Source organism: Nipponia nippon, unplaced genomic scaffold (genome assembly GCF_047370975.1).
Source record: "Nipponia nippon isolate SJK-2023a ecotype South Korea unplaced genomic scaffold, ASM4737097v1 scaffold_4, whole genome shotgun sequence".
NCBI lineage: Eukaryota > Metazoa > Chordata > Aves > Pelecaniformes > Threskiornithidae > Nipponia > Nipponia nippon.
This window is the reverse complement of record NW_028262358.1, coordinates 57,784,616-57,805,646: the sequence shown is the minus strand read 5'-3', so window position 1 is coordinate 57,805,646 and position 21,031 is coordinate 57,784,616. Positions and strand designations below refer to the sequence as shown.

Below are 21,031 nucleotides of genomic sequence, written 5' to 3'. Positions count from 1 at the left end.
TGTACCCATATTCTCTGCAAGTTGATGAGATTTGTTCGGGTAGTTCACTGCAGTTTAAGTTCATGCAAATGAATTACAATAATGAAGACAATAAATTACCTCTCTCGAGAACTTTCTGAACTTTGATGTGGTTTGCACAGAAGCCACTGTACAGTTTAAAGTGGTCAGCATAATACAGAAAGGAGCCTCCAAGGGAAAACAGCAGTTTCTGAAATCAACACAATCAAAATATTAATTCATTACTAGAATCCTAAATAAATGTTCAGGCACATAACACAGAGGCTCAACAGTGTGATTATCTGCTATCTTTCTATACATATGCTATATTTTTTATGTATATATATGTAAAAACCATGAATATACTACTAGTAGTAGCTCTGTCATGTTTCTCTATTTCTCTGGGTTTAGAGTTCAGCCTATTTAGGCAAAGCCTGCAATTTTATCTGTTCTCCCTGAGCAGGTAACACCACTGCAGCCATTCTGTCTTACTGTATCTTCCAGGCAGCACAGGAACCAAAATCAACAGACATGTAACAGGGTATGTTGTGCTGGGAAAAAACATGAGCAATAGGAAGCAAGGCATAAAAGTGCCAAAGCCAGAAGGGACAGTGTAAAACAAACACAAAGGATTGCTTTCCAACTGTTTTCCCTTCTTTCAGGCAGGTGGTAATTACAGGGCACCTCTGATGTTCTTAGATGAAGCGGTGGTTGGGAAGATGTGGGAGGGACTGAATCACAAGGGAGATGTTTTTAGAAAAATGCTTCCCGAAGCAAAGCAAAGAAAGAGGAGTAGTGAGGGAGGAGGAGGGGGAGGCAGAAGAGGCGAAGGAGGAGGAGGAGAGCAGCCCTCTCCCCTCTTTTTAATCACTGTTTGCTCCATGAAAGGCAGCAAGTGTCTGGGAGACCTGCCAGCAGTCTCGCCCAGTCCTGTGAGAGTCTGCTCCATCCTTGGGGAACCTAATTCCTCCAGCTGGGGCAAGTACCAGGTGGTGCCACTGTGACACAGTCTACAGCCATTTACACTTTGCAGGTCCTCTTCTTGGAGCAACTCATGCGGCATTTAACGGGAAAAGCTCCCAGTCTGTAGCGGGTGAACTGGGCACAGCGGGGAGGAGCACAAGGCAGGGCAGAATTCAGCAGAGTGACAATAACCTTTCTACAAAGGAGTTCCGCATCATAAGCATCGCTCGTTTACAGCATACTCAAAACCTACTCTGCATCTTCCATGTTGCATCCTCTGCCATGGGAAAGAGGATGATAAAACCGTGAAAAATAGCACTTATCTTTTACTGCTGAATAGGTGTCATAATCCAAAGTAAAGCTTCAAACATAAAAGCAACCATACGAAACTTAAATGTAAGTTCTTAAAGCCAGATTTCCACAAACATTTCCAGGCACACTGCAAGGTATTAAATGACCAAATATTTACCCGGAACTGGGATGGTGTTTCCAGTGTATTAAAATCTGAGGAAGAAGATATTCCATCTTCAAGGGTCTCCAAAAACACCTTCTGGAAATCCAGCATTTCTGGCAGACTGCCAAACAAGGACTCCATCTGTGAAAAACATCAGGCTATGAAGTACAGAACTCCATGCATCTAACTGTGGTCTTGCAAAAACAGTCCACTAAGGAGATGTGACACACAAAGAGGTTGCAAAGGCTTATGAACATCTTCGTTAATACTTTTCAAACGGGTTTTATAAAAAAATCCTTACAAAAAAAATCTAAGATTTCTTAGCAGTTAAGTCAGAAGAACAATTACCCTTGAAAAAAAGAAGTGACGCATGCACCAGACAGAAAGGCGCTGACTGGTGTAATTCCTATTGTTATCTTCATTGTTTGCTTTTTCTGTCATGCTCTCAGCAATGAAAAACCCAAGTGCCAAGGTCTTAACCCATGAAAGAAAGAAAAGCACATCTTTCAGTTATTCTCTCACCTCATCCTGGGTAAGGAAGGTTTCATTTTGAAGGGGCTCCAAGTATAGCTCGAAGAGGCAGCTCAAGTCCTGCAAGAAAGACAATTCGTTCACTTTTTATGTAACAGTTCGAAATTGTTCTTTATACGACAACTGTGGGATAGGGGTAATTTTTGCAAATGAACTAGAGGTACAATTCCTTTTCTACAACAAAATCACCTGCGTATTGTTAGCACTAAAGTGATTGCTAAAGTAGACACAAATCGATTTCAGCATAATATTTCTGTTTCATCCTTAAGGCTTTACAATTTGATTATAACAAATTATATTTTAGTATAGCATGAGGAGAAAATGTTACAGATGATGGCTTTCTAAAGAGTCCATGTATATGAACAGCATCAAATGTTTTGCTCATGCATGTTAGATAAGCCATAAGTAGCCACTCATTTAAACATCAGTAGTAATATTCAGAAAGACGCATTTTAAAATCCTATTAGGTATTGAAGTGTTCAGTTTTGTTGTCAGGGGGGATGTGATCAAGGGCTTTTGCAGTAATTTCTTCAAAGAATTAGTGCCACTTTTGAAGACTTACTATCCCACACCAAAGCATGACGGCAGGGCTGGGGCCCACTGCAGGGCTCTCCGACCCTGAGAAAAGAAATGGCAGAAATTCTTATGGAGAAGGAATAACGAGCATCTCCCTGAGAACGCCATAACGAGTATGTGCAACCTGCCAGGATTTTCCCTGGTGCAAAATTTCACACATCAGTGACCTCCATGGTAATGCCTTTCTTCAAGTGATTCCTCTATAAGAAACATCAGCTGGACATACATGGGCATCCGTGTTCTGTAAAACTTCCTCAAGCTTTACAGCATATGTCTCTATTAGTGTCTTGGTGGATATACTAACAACAACACACTGAAAGCATTTTCTCTTCTTTTCCATGTGCATTACTGCAGCAAGTACTCGTATGTGTAAGTATGGGTTTTGAGATCAAGTAAAGTAGATGATTCCTCCTTGCTGAAGGTCAATGAAATCAATGCTTTCATGTTTCTTTTGGCATCCAGTCACATGAATTTGGGGTTTATAAAAAGAAGAGACATATATCTAACAAATTCTGGACTAATCGGTCAAAGGAGAAATAACATATGTGTGATGCTACAACCAACTGGAGTTGTGCCTTTTAGCTTTGCTGATTCAAAAATAATGATGCACTATTCTCCACAATTAAACTTATTTTTTCCAATTTGTAGGAGAATCTATTCTTCTTCTACCAGATTTATTTTCATTTTGAAAACTATGGAAGCATTCCCTGGAAAACACCAATGTTCAAATATTGCAGGTATCTACTCCCCACAAACTACCACTCTCCAATATAAATATAAATCGACTAGAACTAAAGCTACTAGAACAAATCCTACAGCCTCTGTTACAGGAGCAAGCCCACTGAAAACAACAGAACAATTAGATAAGCGGACTCTGTAGGTTACGGCTCTTGTAGAGGGTTAGTTATGTAAAGTTAAGTATGAAATATGTAAAGACCATCCACAAATCACGGTTAGCTTCAAAAAGAAGGCTGTAGCTAGCCAGATTTTTTTTTTTTTACCTTGACATAAGATTTCTCAGTGTCCATAAGTTCTTGGATGACTTTCCTCAATCTATCTGCATCGGAAAGGTGGCGAGCCAGTGGCCGTGGAGGTGCATCCTGGTTGTCCTTCTGTCCTTCCATACTGCTTGCCTGGACTTCTTGGAAGTTTCGGCACAACGCGCTGATCTGTTCTGCGCTCTGTTAAATGAGAAGGAAGAGATAAGCGCCAGTGTTTTAGAATACAAGCTGTACGACAACTGTTTTTAAATTCCTCAAATTTTGCTCTTGTTCCAAATTTGGGGGCCAGAGCATGCCATTGATTTTTGTCAAATATGTATCCTGACAGCTTCAATTTATAGCGGATCCAGATCACAGCAGTGAAATGAAATGAAGATTTTCTAGTGATTTTCCAGTGCAAATTATTTTCAGTCTTCAGATACAAGCTTGTGGGATGCAAAAGATGAGAGAGCACTCAGATATAACATACACTTTGATTCTTATGACACTAGCATCCCAGTTTTCCATCTCTCTTATTTTGCAACACTCACTGCATCAAAATAGAAAGAATTAATAGATAAAGACCTTTTAAGCATCCAGAATAACTGTTTTATTTGTCATCTGCTTCCTATATTGTGTTGTGTGTTTTTTTCAAACAATGAGACTTGGAGCTGAGGGTTAGGATTCCAATGTCTTGGGTTGTCAAAAGATGCTTAGATACTTTCTCTCCAAGGAAACAACTATGTATCAAGATCTTTTGCTTTCAAAAACGGCAAATGGAAACCTAAATCTTTGAGATTCTTTAACAGAATGATAAACATGAAAAAAACCAGAAAATTTTAAAGCAAAGTAGGAATTGGAGTTGGAACAACAACAGTTAATCTTATAATGCCAAGATGGAAGAGAAAGAGATTTTTCTGACACTATGAAATGGTTGTGCAGTTCGCTCTTGCATGACCATCACTAATATCCAAGAGCAACTTTTGCAGGCAATAATCTTTAATGCTTAATTTGAATTCTCTTTCTTATATGACGTTTTCCTGAAAGCTAGAATATCACTACCATTACCCAATTCTACCTTAACAGCTGTTGGTGTCCACATCTTTATACTACCTGAAACAATTCTTCCGCAGCGCTTCTGTTTTTCAGACACTCTCTAAGATACCAAACAGTTGCATATGCTGTGCCATATATTATCTTCTATTTAGTGAATGCATTCAAATGAGGACTACATGAATGCTGCCTTATTTCAAGTGGAAGTCTTGCTTCAGTGAAGAAATCAGGACATGAGTGCATTTCAGAACTGTCTTAATCTGTGCTAATTTATTCCACACACTGTTTCAAGTGGTCGTTTTGGATCTCTTGATTCACCATTGATTATCTGTGTAGCTAAGTTCACCAGCATACTAGGGCATGAAATGACCAAATGCAAAAGTTATTCTGAAACTGAACTGAGTTATACAAAGCCTTCTGTAAGGTGGAGGCTAAATGCACTAGCAATATTAAACCTCAGCCATTCATGTGACAAAACACAGGTACATCCCTCACACTTATATGATGGAAATAAATGTTAAAATGTCAAATATTTACCATATAGTCTATATTACTCTGTAGCTTCCCAGCCCCCAGTTTTGAGCAATGCCACCACACTAAAGAAAATTAAGTTACTTTCCTCACTAATATGTGCAACCATCTTCCACAATCCCTTATAATGACAGCTTGCAGGACTATGAAATTTAGATACATTTTATAGTTTTATAGTTTATTAGGACCCAACAAAATGCAAGGTAAATTGAATGGTGTTTGTTGGAATTACAGCTGCACACTGATGGAATACATTTAAAAATCACAGTCAGTCTGTGCCACGAAAATTAATTGGTGTTTTGGAAATAAATCTCAACTCAATTTAGGAAATGGGGGGGGGGGGGGGTGTGTGTATTGTAAAACAACTTCTAAACAGCTGAATGCCAAAGTACTTGAGTTTTGTTTTCTTTGTTTCTGATGTCAGAAAGTTTTGTATTTGTATCAGAATGACTCAGATTTTATGCTCTCTACAGCTCAAAGTGCGCGTGGGCAGCTTGATTTACATCAACCTGATGCCTGATCAAGGACACTAGATCAAGGATATGAGACAGCCTATTGAAAGCGAGTCATAAACATCATCGTCAGGCACAGTTTTACAAGGAGGAGTTGGAAGTCCTCTATTCCTCCTCAACCACCTTTGCACATAGGGCAGGCAGACTGGAGAACATGCTATGTCCTCCATCCCCTTCAGTTTTGGGGCCAGAGCTGCATCTTCCACCAAGAACCACTGGATACGAAAGCATATGGAAATAGATGATGCTCCTCAACATAAATACTATTTGAGCACCTGAGCAACACAATTTTGGTGTCAGAAATTGTTCCGCATAACTGGTCCAGGCCCAAGGCACAGGATTACTCTAAGGTATCTCTCAGCCATACTGCTGACAAGCAGTGATCTTTATAAACTTCAGTATGTTCCTGAACATGTAAGCACTTTGTGTTTGCAAGTCTGGCATTAAAAATATTGCCCTTGTCCTGCAGTGCTGTTTGTAGGCTCTGGTCCCTTCCCACAGCTTTGCTGCTCTCTGTCCTTCCCTTTATGGGAGACAATATCCAGACCCGATTCTCACTCTGTGTCCACTGTGGGATTTACTTTTGGGTCAAAGCAAGCATGAAATGCTACTTGGTCACAGGACAGAAGTACTTCACATTCACTCCTACACATTGCACAAACCATAGAAGATGTGGGAACCCATTTTGCCAGTGAAACCACGAAGTGTGCATTAGGTTCTGGACCAAGGGCCCAGTACTCATCATAAACTTCATAACACATAAATAGAGAGGAATAAAAGCTATTCTTACTTCATATTTCTTCCCAAAACTCCCTTATCACCGAGGTCGGGATCTCCATCTTTTTTCCACACTGCTCTGGATGCTACTTTCCGTCTCCCACACTAAACAATGTCCTGCTCTTTATTACTTTTGCTGCTTAAAATAGATCTTTTCTAGAAAGGCTCTAGTAACAACCCCTAAGAACATCTCTTTTCTATCATTTTTGTGTGCGCAGGAGAGGGCTAGCCTCTGCCCTGTTACTGATTGCAGCTGGGATTTCAATGTCACCTGGGCATTCTGGATGTCAAAGCAGAGTTTGGCAGTCCAGTGCCCTTAAACCAAGAAGTCTCAAGAGGAGCCCCAAGTTGACACTACATACGCTCACCGTAACCTTGAATTAAGGTAGGAATTAACCCTGAATTTGTTCTGACAATGACATTGCAACAGCTAACACAGGCAGACTTGACCTCAGATACATCTGGTAAACTCCTTAAGCACACAGCTTTTATTTGCACAAGGCCAAGACTGACTGTACTTAGCAAATGGTAAAAAAATTATTCATGCCAACGTTTACAGTGTGCAGCTCATCAGAATAAAAACATTTAAGTTGATGAAAAGCCCAGATGACTGACTGTGAACAAGGCTGCAAGCGTGCAGAGAAAAGCTGAGGAGAGCATACAGTGGAATCAAAAAACTTGCTCCAAAATCCACCACTTGAGCTTATGTATGCCACTTTCAGCAACATTTATAGGAGACTGCAAGCAGCATCAGCTTACCTTTGGCACTGAACAGCAGACAGATGAGGCTAAAAATCCAAAAATTTAGACTAACAGTGCTAGCTAGATTTGAATATCAGAGTTGGGAAAGACAACTGATGCTTATGAACAGTTAACAGAAAAAACAAATACTTGCATTCCAGGGAGAATGAAGTTAAGCAGCACTGTACTGTTTTATTGGCCATTTTCACAGATTTTCCCACAAAGCTGTGTAAACCCTTCTACAGACCTGGCAGGCAGGAGAAGCAGCATCCTGCCCCATACTCTCTCGGCCTCTAAGAAAACTGAAGGATGTGTGGAAGCAGCCTTGAGAAACTTTTTTTTCATCCCTGCATGTTTGCGACTCATTGTTAGGTCTCACATCCTTGTGCAGGGAGTGTTCCCTGAGAGTGAGGATTGCTCACAGTAACCTTAGAAGATGGAGTTCCAGTCCACATAATTGTCAGCTTGACCCATATGTGTCAACCACCACAGTGCTGCTCAGCTTGTCAGATGGAGATGAAGCACATCCCATTTTCAATAATACACCTGATAAGAAATATTAAAGATTATTCCTTTAAACTGAACAAAAGGATACTCTTACAAGGAACCTCTTACAAATTTTCTTTTGCTCCTTGCAGACAAGGCTATCATCATTTGAGGCTGTGCTATCCCCACCAGAGTTAAAAATCTCCATAAAATTAATCGCGGAGAGAGCAGAAGACATTAATCAGCAGTGGTTAAGCATTAGCACAACAATTTCATGGCTACCCTGTGACTTTCTACTGAATGATACTGATTGACCATAAATGCTGCACAAGGTCAATTAGTGTTACGGTGTCTCTGCTCACTGCTGTTTATTTTACCCCCATTTATACACCTCCTGTAATCTGTCAGTCGTTGGGGTTTGTTTGAAAAAGTGATGGAAAGGAATATTTTGAGAAGGCTTAGAAAACTCTACAGCCTAAGAAAGACTCCTTGGGAGGGTTAAAACCATGCATGTCCTTTGATGAGTTTTCAGATTCCTGTACCACTGACCGCATTTACGGAGTGATCATCAATCCTTTGAATTCCTTATCCAAAGAGGAAGTATGCTCAGAAAACATCCTGCAGAAACAGATTAGTCTTGTACTCTCTAAAAATGAACCGCTAACAGCTCAGTTCTGCCTGATGTATGTATTTCCAGGAAGACTGAATGTACCAGTCAGCAGAAGAAATACAATTACACGGGATTTTGAGAAATGAACTGGCCAGAGACCTCTCTACATCCCTCATTCTGTGAAAAAGGAAAGCTTTTGGAGATGTCCATCACTTTTCCTTTGTGTTAGAAGATGCTTCTCTCCAGAACAAAGGCAGCCCTAACAGCCGTCATTTTTTCGTGGGTCCATCACCCTACAGGCATCTCTGTCATCCTCAGAATGGGAAGTACTTTGTAACCAAGCAATGTAAAAGGCTAGAAAGTTGCAGGCCTCAAAGACCACTGAAAAAAGTTGCCTTATGTTACACACCAATACAGTATATGCACTCCTCTAAATTGCTTACTAAGACTCAAAAATGTCAGCAGAGTTGACCACCTTGTGGGATTTTCTCCACAGGTATCTGGGCAAGACCGCTGCTCAGCTTTGGGCAACAGAAGCTAAAACAAAGCAGTAGCCTCAGTCATCACTTATCTTCTGGTCCTTCCCCTTTTTTTCCCCAACTTCAAGGCCACTCAGAACATGAAACTGTTCCTCACTGACACTGCTGAAATTTTAGGGCTTTGTTTTGTTTTGCTGTTTCTCCTGCATGTCTTTTAATTAAAATGTTTAAAACATTGCTAAAGGAAAGGTATTTTTTTAAAAGTGCCCACATGGGTCCTTCGTAGCAATAAGCCAAGCATGGTTAGAGTTATGCTTTAAGGAGGGAGAAGCAACCCCTCTATGCCGCATTATGAAAAGCTGCCCTACCAGACACTACCAGATCAGACAACAGGGGACGATTTAACAATGACCTTTTGTCTTTGAGTCAGAAATTTCCAATTTCAGGGAGATTTACGTTAGCAAAGTCAGCCTGTTCTGGTAATGCAAGTAGGTGTCACCAACCTCATTTGGAAATCACAAGTACAGTAAGAAGAAGCGTTGATGACCTAGTAACTCTTTCCTGGCAGCACAGGTCAAGGCCTGAAAGAAGGATGAACACACAGCTGTGTAAAACAGCTAAGATGCAACCTACCTGACATGGTGCCTGAGCTATTTATATGAACTGCATAGTGGCAAATCTTCCCTCTCACTTGCCACAGAGAGAGATGCCCATCTTTCTCCTTGGGTATAGAGGAAGAACTGCTGGTGACTTAGGTACTTGACTGAAACGCTAGTTATAAACCAAGGCACGCAGAAGGGATCTGGGCCCGAGAGCCTGCATGAACCAGGTCCCAAGGACCAGCAGCTCCCACTGAGTTCATAGATGCTGTGCTCAGCTTCTCTAAAATCAGTCTCCAAAGTCATCTGACCCAACGCATACCAAAGTCAAAGGCAAAACAGAAGTAATTTCCATCGCGGAATGTTAAATCCTGACCATACAAAATGTAAAGGTGAGAGCATCAGGAAAACAAAGAGAGAGGAACTCTGACAGCCTGGGTCACAAAAAGGAAACACTTGTCAGGTAATATTAAAGCACAAAATGCAAATTTTCCCAAACCCTGATCTTGTGAAATTATTGTGATTCTTTCCTTCCCCATGTCCTTATCCTGATGTTGTCAATTTTTAATGCATAAGGCTCATGTATTTTTCTATCACCTGTGTCATATATTTACAGCCTTCTTATATTCCCCCAGCAGTACCTTGATTGTAGCTCTTAATTTAGGATAGTGGAAACAAGGAGGAAAAAGTATTTGTCAAAAACCAGAGAAATAGTTGAAACATTCATGCTGCAGTTATTTCCAAATTTCCCTGAAGAATCCTGTTAAAACCATCCCACTTCTGTCAAAATCTGCATCATGACTTAGTCCTTTCTCTGACAGATGCAAGAAATAACTATTTGCTTGAGCCTGGCAGCAAACGGTGCACGCAACCAACCCACCCTTCCCTCCCCCTGAACTTCAAAAAGCCCAAACCTTTTCCCATGCAGCGTACTGGTATAAACTCACCCACCAACTACATGTTACCAGAATCCATTATTTGATTATTAATGCTGGGACAGCCGCTACTTATCAAGCGCAGACAGCCTGGCACGCTGGTGTAGCCCCGTCACCTACCTTAGCCTAATTAAGCAGCACCCCCCCACAGCGTAACCCACGCCGCTGCAGAACTCACCACAGAAAACATCCTGTGCAGGGAGCCGTACGCTGCTGCTGCCTGCTGCTGCGTTTTGCGAGCCAAGGCTAAACTCTTAGCTCTGGTTTTACTCCTCCTGAAGGCGGGCATTGTGGCTTGTGAATACAAACTTTGCCAAAGGAAAAGGCCCCTCGGAAGGAAGCCACGGATGTTGCGACCTCCCACGAACACACCTTCTCTCTGAGCTCAGCTGCACAAGTTTCTCTTTCGTGCCGACTAAGGAAAATCAGAGACGCTGTCCATGTCCCAGTGTAACGGGGCTAAGCAGCATATGAGAGCACAAACAGACCTGCCATGCCTCCCTTTATTACTACATATGCAGGGAAAACGTGCCAGATGAGAAGATTTTTTTATAAATAGCTTGATGTAGCGAATGCAGGACAAAGTGCAGTTATGGCAAGGGAAGATGGGTTTTATCTCCCCAGAAATGTACCTGCCTCTGCGCTCGTGAAATTTACTGCATAAACACAACATCAGGTGCTTTGAGAAAATTAGCCAAATACCTAAAAATATCTAGAGGGTGCTGACTGCCCTGAAGGTCAGTGTGAATTATCAAAGGTACTGATGCTCTGTCAAGGGTATGTGCCACTAAATGGTGTGGCATACAAATGCTCTTACAATGACAAAATGAAAAATAACAGCTCTCTGGATGATTTCTTTACATAATTGTGCTTGTCCTTTGTTTGAACTTTTTAGTTGTAATTACATCAATAAAAAGAAATTTAAACTGTGCTTAGTAATAAATTCAGGCTTGGAAGTAAAAGTCCCCACACAACCAATCAGGTCTACAGCTAGGTTATTCTAAAAACAATGTAACTTTAAATAAAACATTATAGGACATGACACTGCTGAGCTGAAGAGTTACAAGACTAACGAGCAATTCATTAATAAAAGGAGAACTATACCAGCGGCATAATAAAGCACAGTAACTCCCATGTTCCCTCTATCACAGCGCTGTTAGGGTGCAATGATGTCGAGCTATAAGGCTTCATTCAACACTGCCCTTGCCACCCCGTCTCGCTCTCTAGCAAACCCTTTTCTTGAACCCAAATGATACACCAAGCCTTGGTATCTATATCCTTGGTTATGAGTGTGCTGCTTCAGAGGTTTCAAGGATATTCACCTTCGTACGAGCAAGGGAATAACGCAACCCTCTCCTTTAATTACTGCAATTAAACTTACATCCCTCTCTTTCCAAATCATTAGCGCAACTTGACAGCTCAGCATTTGCCAAACCCTGCAGCTCAGCTGCCAAGCGGCCGCCTATCAGAGGAACAAGGATGCTGGATCCCTGAAACAACATGCTGCTGATAAGGCTCACAGAATGCAGCACAGCAGTAGGAAACTCTTGATAGCTGATGGACTGTGCCCTTTCTTTTGGACACAGATATTAGATTCACCGGCTGAGAAGACTATATAACAGAAAACTGAGGGAATGGTCTCAAGGGAGCAAGAGAGGTTTTGCCTGCTCCCTAACATTTCATTTTTCAATGGACGCACAGCCTGGCTTAAAAATTCAAGTATATGGACTACTGTGTAGCATGTACAAGGCTACTTATCCACCATTAGTGGTTGCCTCTGCAGCAGTCCATAGACCCCAGGGATCCGCAGACCAAGGTTGAAGAGAAAAAAAAAATAAAATCACTAGTCTGTGGAAATTAAATGTTTACGGTACTGCATATGGCATTGAAAAAATAACACAGGTCAGGTCACCAGATCCACATTTATTAAGTGTATAACTATACTTTCTGGAAAGGTACTGTTTCTCCACTTTCTGTCAGCATGACTCGTGGCAATTTCAAGCTCTGTTTTTGTAATAGATAGGTGTTAAAACACAGCTCATCCACTGAAAAAAAAAGGCTGCTAAATTTCAGGTCTAAACAATATCATCCATCTTCATGAAAAACAATGACAGGCCTTTTTAATTCCATATTAGGAAGTTATTCTTCCCCAGATTTGCTAATTAAGCCTGAGCTATTAGCTAGCCATATGCCAGCTAAAAGATGTTACCAATTAACAGATTTTTTTTTTAATGTGTATTCATTAGAAAAAAAACAACGATGTTTTAGTAATACTTCCAACTCCTATTGAGGGACTTGGATAAATCAAAAAAGTGAAAAGCACAAACTAGAAGAAACCAAATTAATGAAAGCATTTTCTTTAGCCTTTCTTCTTCTCTAGAAGCACGCAACAAACACTCAAGCCCTCTTCAAGACTATGTCTCCTACGTAAAATTTACATGTAAAATAATCAATCAACTTGAAATACTTTCAAGATCATTGGAAAAATGACATAGCCTTGTTGTTTGTTCCTGTGTGCTTTGAGTAACACACATTCCCTTTACAGACATCTGGTTTTCATCTTTCCATTTTAGTGGCACCAGGCTTGACAGTTACCGTAACAGTAACATCCTTCATAACACAGGCTTCCCTCTATTGTCCTGATATGTCTAGGTGCGCTTATCTGCATCAAGTTTGTTTCCCATCCTGCTTTTGCCCTTAATGCATGAAGGTAAAAGGCTAATTTTGCTCTGTCTGTATGTACTTTGAATGAAAGGAAACGGCGGCTTGCCTCCGGGACAATTCTGAGCACTCGTGGGCTGCTTTAAAACATCAGTCTGGACTATGAAGCAGAAGCAGAATTTGTATACACAACATGTATTTTTTATATATAAGTGTGTGTGTGCGCGCATATGTATATATACATATGTATATGTATGTGTGTGTATAATACACACACACACATATAAAAATATACAATATGTACATACACACCCTGGACTAAAGAGGAGCTCTGTGATATTAGTGGTCTCTAAGCATTACAAGCTCATGCTTAATTCAGCTAGTCTCCAGATCTCTCAGTGATCTAGAAGGGGCCTAGTTTTTTACTTTTTATAAATGTGGGTGGACGACTTTTCTGAATATTTTTCTATCACGCTTATTATCTTAATAACATGTTTTTAAAATGCCTTCAAAATGTTTTTTTGAAGCATAATTGACGACAGTGAAGACATTTGCTTTAATTCCAGTTCTAAAAAAAATAGTTAACATTGCAAATGTTTAAAATGAATTCTTGTTTAATTTTTAATTTCAAGCATCTTAAATACTGTTTGTAACATTCTCACCCAAAGTGTTTTGTGCTGAATGCAGAAACTTTTCTCAAGTGCTGAATTAGAAACTATGGCAACCACCAAGACATTATCTTTGCAGTTGCATTCATCTTCCACAATATATTTTTGCACTGCACCTTCTTTAGAGGTAGAGAGGGTGACCCTTATCTCTTGTTAGTAGCAGGCATACTGCATTTCAAATGTTAAAAGATGCAATAACCCCCCCGTAAAGACAAATGCAGACCCCTTGAACTCCACATCACCGTCTCCCCTGGTTTCAGTGGGTTTTTGTTTAGGGACTACAGAAGGATTTTGCTGTCTCAGAAGGAAATAATCTCCATGTGAGTGAAGGTCTATGTCTGCCCACAGTATGTTAACAAGTAGAGACAGAGGCACACAGTGCTATGGATAACAGGTAACAAAACATGAAAATCTGTTGGAACTTCCCTGTGTATCTGACTGAACTGACTCCTTACTTTTTTTAATTCTCCTCCTCCTTCCTTCTTTCCTTCCTGTTATCTTTGATTTTGCAGAATCTGCTGCAGGTAGCAGATTTTTTCAGTTTTGGCATTTCAGGTCTACCTTTGGCCTTACATGTTCCCGACAGCACAAAATAGAAATCAAAGCCTCACTGAAGTGTACGATGGTACCCAGGACGCAGTATTTGTCTGAAATCCTGTACTGCAACTTTGTGTGACTTCGAAGTGACTTTGTGTCCTGTGGGTAACTGCTGGGCACATCACATACCTTGGCATGCACTAAAATTGTGCTTAAATGCTTCTGCATCGTAAGGAAAAAACACGTATGTTATTGTCAGCGCTGTAACTGAACAGTATCTCCATCTTAAAAAAAAACCCACCAAATAATCTACAGCTGACAGAGAGGTTACCCAGTTCCCTGAGTCTGTCAGAAGCGTGATTAGATATCTTTGCCTTTGATTTCAAGTGAAATGCTGCCGTCATATCCTGCGCTGCAGGTGACTGGGGTTGCCTTTGGAGGCCCAGGGTGGTGGACTCCAAGGCAGCTTCCTGCCCTTCATCGGTGAAGTCACAAGCGTCTCCAGAGCCGCTGCTAACCATATCCTGTTGCAATGAACCAGGACTGTTGTCATACGCTTCTCTCTTCACCTGCTGGTAAACCTCGTGGATTTTTCCCCGAAGACTACAAAGAAAAGCTATATTATAAGTTATCTCCCACCAGCTTCTTTCATTTGCAAGCATCAACACAACACAATTTCCTCTCCCCATCAAAACCATCTGCACATTTAACACCGACAACTGTCACAGTAATTTTGAGAGGATGTTTCCTTCAGTCAGAGGAAAGACAACAAATACCATCTTCCTGCCAAACCCCAGCGACCGAATGTAATAGGACAAAACAGAGCAACACGAGTTCACACTTCTGCATGCAAGAACTGCACAGTCTCCCTTTGCTCTTCTTTCTTGCCGTTCTTGCGACTCCCCACCAGTAACTATGCACACAGGTCTCCATCCAGAGCTTGACCTAATGTCTGGGTGCAGGTTCACTATAGATATAGCACCTTTCACATTTTAAGCTTTATGTTTCTAGGCTCCTCACTATGTTAGCCAAGACAGGCAACCGATGTATTTGAATTTTGGGCCATCCATAGGGTGGCTCTGCTGCATTTAAAGAATTGCAGGATCAAGGCAACAAAGTGAAATCCAGGACTGGGGTCAGCAGCAAGCACATACCAGTAGGTTTACAGCAAGCCTTCTGTAACCTAGTCCATCAGTTTTGGTGCCTTCCCTGAGGGATGGAATAAAATACTGAAACCTAAATTAATTAGCAAAACTCTTACAGACTTCTAACAGGCTACAATTTCACTTATATCACGGATATCCTTCTCAAAAGGCACATGATGACAGCAGGGGTCTGGCCACGGCTCCACACTGCTGGAGCCAGCAACTCTGGTTGGGCTCACCGCAGACTGGGCTGTCTGCAAGGGAAGCACAATAATTAGCAGAGCTCCCCACGGGCTTCTGTCATGCTTTCGATGCACAACTGTCCCCTCCAGGCACAACTGAATCAAGGAAAACCACTGCTGAGGAACATGCTATTTTCCCATGTTAGCTCTTAAGACTCCCTAAATGCACCTCACATCTGGAAGGAAATGACACTAGGATTGCAGAGAAGTATACATGATTTGGAGAGTACTACATTGTTAATCCCCTTCCTATGAAGAACAGAAAAAAAAGGATGTTAATTGTGGACTACTCCCCAAGCTTTTGGATCTCATCAACTGCTGAAGAGAAGTTCTCACGATTAAAATAAAGGAAAGATCCTTAATGTCCTATGGATGCTGAGTAAACCTTCAGGCAGGCAGCTCTCCTGCAATTAATGACATGCTGTGCAAATGGGAACTGTCTGGGCAATGCAAAATAGAGCTAATGAGAAGCTATCACCATGAACATCATTTAACTGGAATTGCCTCCATGCAAGAAATAGGTTTGGGGCCATATGGGCATACCAGTAGTTTTTTCTTCCTCTTATTTTACTTTTCCCAGAGAGACCTCCGTTGAGCTTCTGGACATTTCTGCTTCGCTTTCTTTCAATGTAGCTCAAGAGTTGGTGTTTACTTGATTAGTAATAATGTTCGCCTTCCAAGATTTTTGATTTTTAAAGTCTTTGCTTAACAAAATTACTCCACACACACTTTCTTTTTTTTTTTTTTTTTTTTTTAGATTTCCCACAGTTGTATTTCAATGTTCATGTTTCTTTGGGGATGTTTTGGGGGTAGGGGTCACTCGCATACTAGCAAGAAAGGATGCCACTTATACCAAATGGAGAGAAATATGGCTCTGAAATCTACCAGATACACGTGAACATACATACACACACTGCCACACCATCCTAAATGTAATCAAAACACGATTTGTACTTGTCAGTTCTTATGTTTTATGCACCATATTATTGCAAATCTTCCTTCTAAGTCAGTATATTTTGGTAAATCATTAACTTTCTCACTGAAAAGTCATACTAGGAAACTGTTTAACTTTGGTGGGGAAGAATAAACATTTCTTGACATTTACCCACTAAAAGACAATCTTCCACTGCTTATATACACACATTCAGACTGATGATCCCTATCTCATCTCTGAGAGTGAATGAATGTCATCACCAGATCAAAATAAATAAATGAACCACCACAACTGAATATATAGGATTTCATTTACTGACAGCGCCAATAGAAGGCTGTTGGGTGTGTTTTGAATAATGGTGCCCTGAACTATCCCACAGCATATATGCTACAGATCACATGCTTTTACCATGTTTTCTAGGTAACAAATCAGAGGAATACATCATTCCTAGCATCCACTTGCTTTCTTCTGGAATATAAAATACCATTCAAATCATCCATAAACATTTAACAATTGTATTCATTTTCTGCTGGGATTGGACTACGAGAGAAACGATTACTAACTGTTTTCACCTCTAGTATTCCATGGCAACTGTTGCACTTGCCCCCTTCCTCTCCCATAAATCGAACCACACTTTTTTCTTTAACAATTGAGCATTCAGACTAGCAACAGGATACACACTCTTTCATTCAGGAACCTAGACCTGAATGCATATTGTACCTCAGGATTTTTACCCTTAAATTACTCTGCCTGCATGAGAAGTTGATGGCTTTAGTGCTACTTCTAATGAAGTGGTTTCAAAATCAGTTTTAGACAGTTTGAAGTCAAAATATTAATTTCTTCAACTTATGAAAACCACCCCTTCAGTATATGGCTATGCTGTATATACAAGAGGCCAAAACCACACATGCAGCCAACTCTTTACAACATGCGCTGATTTTTATTACAGAAATAGCTGTGTGAAATCAGCTAATAGGTAACACAAGGATTTCCTTTTTGAAATCATGACATATGTATTTTGCACCTGTTGAAAGCACTGTTTTGGGAAACTTGTTGTGGTAGTTGAATGACGCAGAAGTGGGAAAATGGGTTTGCTTTCTGACCCAGGCTCAGTCTCTGCATTCACACCAGTCGGGCACCATCTGACATGCAAACCAGCTGCTCAATTGCACACACACTTTAGATGGGTTGGAAGAACAACCTCAACAGTTAGCCGAGTTAGGCACGTTTGCACGTTGTCTCCTTGAGCACAAGAAGCGGGACTGTATGCAGGAAGACCAAAAACCAGATTTCCCACCATGGTACCAGACACTCAGAGTTCATGGAAACATCTACTTCCCACTGCACTTGCAAAAGCTCCTCTCTGGCAAATGGAGGATTGTCCACAATTGGCATCACAATAAACAGAATACACAAGCTTCAAAAGCACTGGAAGGATGATTTGACATTACATAGGGAACCCCACCATCCAAAAGCAGACTTCTGAAATGCACAAGTGCATATTTTTTCTACTTTCTTTTTTCCCTTATATCTATAAATATGGACATTTCAAGTAGGGCCATTATACGGACCTGCCCCTCATAAAAAGCTGAAAGCATTTGATGAAAATGCTCCATCCTGCAGGAGATGCAGGTCTGTGTTTGCCAAAGGTGCCATGCACTCTGCTGACCAGATTCGTTGCGAGTCCTTCATTTCCTCACCAGACGGAGGGAAAGTGAACATGGTTGTCAAACAGCAGCAGAGGAGTGGTTGAGCTAATCTAAAGCAGCCCATGCTAGGGAAAGGTGTTCAGGGATTTTTAACCATAATTTCTGTTCATTGCATTAAGAATGGTATTCCCAAGGAAAAAAGTTAGTTTTCTCTCTCTGTAGTGTGTAGTATTTTTTATTTATTTTTTATTAAGAGGTGATGGGGATAGACTCGTCCTTATATACACATACTGATGCATGATCAACAACCCATTCTGAGAGTAGATTGACTATTTTAAGAGTCAACAGCAAAGCAAAGGCAATTTCTGTACGTCTCCATACCCATCTTATTCCCAGAATCAATTTTACTTCATTGTTTGAAAGAAATATACCACCACTTCAAAAGCATTACAAAATCAAACCAGTATTCTTGTTAACATTCAAAGTTTCTCATCACAGTAGCTTCCGTTTCTGCATCTGCAATGTTAATTTTTGAAGATGCCAGCATAAAACCATTCTGCATTCATTGACTATTTTTACCGTGATTACAAAGCATCACACTAACTATTTTTACTGGGTTTCTTAAGTTTCTTAAAGAACTCTAAGATACAGCTGAGAATATAATGAAGTTTTGTGAAATATTTGCAGTGTTTACTCTAAGGTTTTTTCTTATGATCTGTAAAATATTTAAAGTGAAAATACATGTTCCCCCTCTCACACATGCATTTATATGAGGTTCCTTCTTTCCATCTGTTAAAATTTAATATGATTTCAGAAATACTTATCTCTGATGATACTCAAAGGATTCAGAGCAACCAAAAGTCAGATCACAGCAGTCTCACAAGAGACCTTAGAATAGTAGCTACTTATATGGTAAAATTTCACCTTTTAGCTACGTTCGTCTTTCATAAAAGGTTATTTTGAAGATATTGAAAATACAAAGGAAAGATAAGCAAGTTAGTAACAGACTACTAAACTTCGTCTCAAAAGAAACCATGGGCTAGAGAAAACATTTCTAAGCAATACAGTTTGCAATTAGAAATCATGAGTAGCTAAAGAAAAAGTTGCATTTTTTATTTATTCAGCTTCGTGCTACTTTGATGTACGGAGAGCTTGATTCTTGGCAACTGTCAACATACCAGGATTTAACTGAGCACCAGGAGCACAGACAATTAGTTCTCTAAATGATTAAACAGAACTAAACCTAATTGCACTGACAGGCGTACTCAATCCCCAGATTTTCTGAGGTCCTGTATTCTTCTGTCAGCAGTATGCCTACATACTCCAGAACCAACAATTGCAAGGATGACATGCCACTGCCACATAAACAGTATTTTAACACAGTTTGAAAAAGTACTGCAGCAGAATGTGTTAGAAGTATAACATCTATCCTTGTTAAATAAAATAGAAAATAAAGTTAAAGGTACTAAAGGTATCAATGGGGCATCCCAGAGAATACAGAGCTGACAAAACTAATGAACATCTGGAATAGATGGTTCTTGATGTCCTTGTGCTTTTAATATTTTATAACTTAAGGAACAGTTTCCACTTCTGGAACGAAACAAACCTCTATTGCCCTTCTAATTCATTTGTTAGCCTTCAGATGAAAGACAAACATACAACTATTCTAAATTCATTCATTTCTCGGACTACAAAAAATGAATGAATGAATGACTGACTGAATTCATATTTGAATGTAGTACACATGCAACAAAAGACTCATTCCTTTGAGATTACAGGGCACTTGTGAAATGCCTCACTGTACTTTCAGTTAAGATGATGCTTAACCTTAGCTCGGTACGAGATGAAGAAAATTATAGTGACAAACAAACAAATAAACAAACAAAAACGCTCCAAACGAGAAACACAAAATCTAGAAATCAGACATGCAACCACTAAATCCAAAGCTTTAAGACGGTTTTTTATTTACTTACGGGACAAAAATCAACCGAACTTCAAAGGAGTCCGCTCCCTCAGAGCCAAGTCATTACATCTACAGTTGCTGTCAGCTGGGAAGTGAGCATCTCTAGCTGTCTCTCCCCTGAAATAATCCCAAACTGCCTGTTGTTCCAGGCTGTGCTCAGAACCTCTTAGCGCCACCAACGTCTTCTCCACAGAGCTGTGCTTACAGATCTCCTCTCCCCCATACTTCTGCAGCATCGCCTAATGCTGAGGTGTCTGCACTACTGCTCTCCCACAGGCGTAGGTCAAGTTAGCACATGCAGGAAACACAAGGCAAAGGGGAAAAAAAAAAACAAACCCAAATCCAGATGCTGTGCTTTTTGAGGCTGCACAATTTCCTCGAACTAGCTTTTATTAGCAATAGCTATTGTTCATCTGGCAAGCAGTCCCAAGTCACAGCTATAAAAACAGAAATCATTTTAATTCCTTTTGTACCCAATCACAACAGCACATACAATATACACTACCTAAATTTACTGTGAGGTTTGGGGTTTTTTCATTCTACATCTATTGGAGAAATCAAAAGGGTCAGACAAAAAGCTCTGACAGTAATAGGCACCCTCCAACAGAAAGACAGCAATCATTTACAAACCATTTGCAGAAATTGTAGAGCTGTCACAGACTCGTTTACAGCTGCAGTTCAACTCAGACTGCCTCTGATTGCCAAGCCATTTTCTCCCCTTATACCTACAAAACTAGGACAGCTTCAGATAATTTTAAAAATGACACTAGTAGACCTGCATGCCAACCCAAGAATTGAACTGCAATATGGCATGGGCAGTTACTTCAGCGAATTGTGCACAAGCCATTAATACTGCTAGACGTGACAGATTTGAGGCTGGAGAGAAGGCAGGGAGAAGACCTGTCTGTTTTCCCCTCTTTTTTGAGCTTTAATTGCAGCATGTAATTTAGAGCATTGGAGCAAATTTAGTGCGATCAGAGCAACAACTAGCGTACGTGAACTGTTCTG

General features: G+C 40.4%; 1 protein-coding gene and 1 long non-coding RNA gene across 11 annotated transcripts in view; one reads left to right on the top strand and one right to left on the bottom strand.

Annotated features, from left to right (window-relative positions):
* TIAM2 (TIAM Rac1 associated GEF 2) overlaps positions 1 to 21,031 on the bottom strand; it is a 175,718-nt gene that overhangs the window by 8,456 nt on the left and 146,231 nt on the right. For 6 of the 10 annotated variants that reach the window (XM_087773418.1, XM_087773417.1, XM_087773419.1 and 3 more), the window contains 4 exons: positions 3,523 to 3,702; positions 1,937 to 2,005; positions 1,430 to 1,555; positions 100 to 208 (listed from right to left, as the gene is read on the bottom strand). In XM_087773418.1, coding sequence (XP_087629544.1) covers positions 100 to 208; positions 1,430 to 1,555; positions 1,937 to 2,005; positions 3,523 to 3,702 — 484 coding nt within the window. Of the gene's footprint in view, positions 1 to 99; positions 209 to 1,429; positions 1,556 to 1,936; positions 2,006 to 3,522; positions 3,703 to 7,362; positions 7,509 to 7,543; positions 7,662 to 10,402; positions 10,507 to 20,033; positions 20,204 to 21,031 lie in introns of those variants that run through there. The other 4 variants (XM_087773425.1, XM_087773421.1, XM_087773423.1 and 1 more) reach the window with 4 other exon arrangements.
* On the top strand, positions 5,467 to 9,006 carry LOC148053318 (uncharacterized). The gene is made up of 3 exons (XR_015707973.1): positions 5,467 to 5,947; positions 6,593 to 6,759; positions 8,299 to 9,006. It is a non-coding gene; the product is annotated as an uncharacterized LOC148053318 (long non-coding RNA).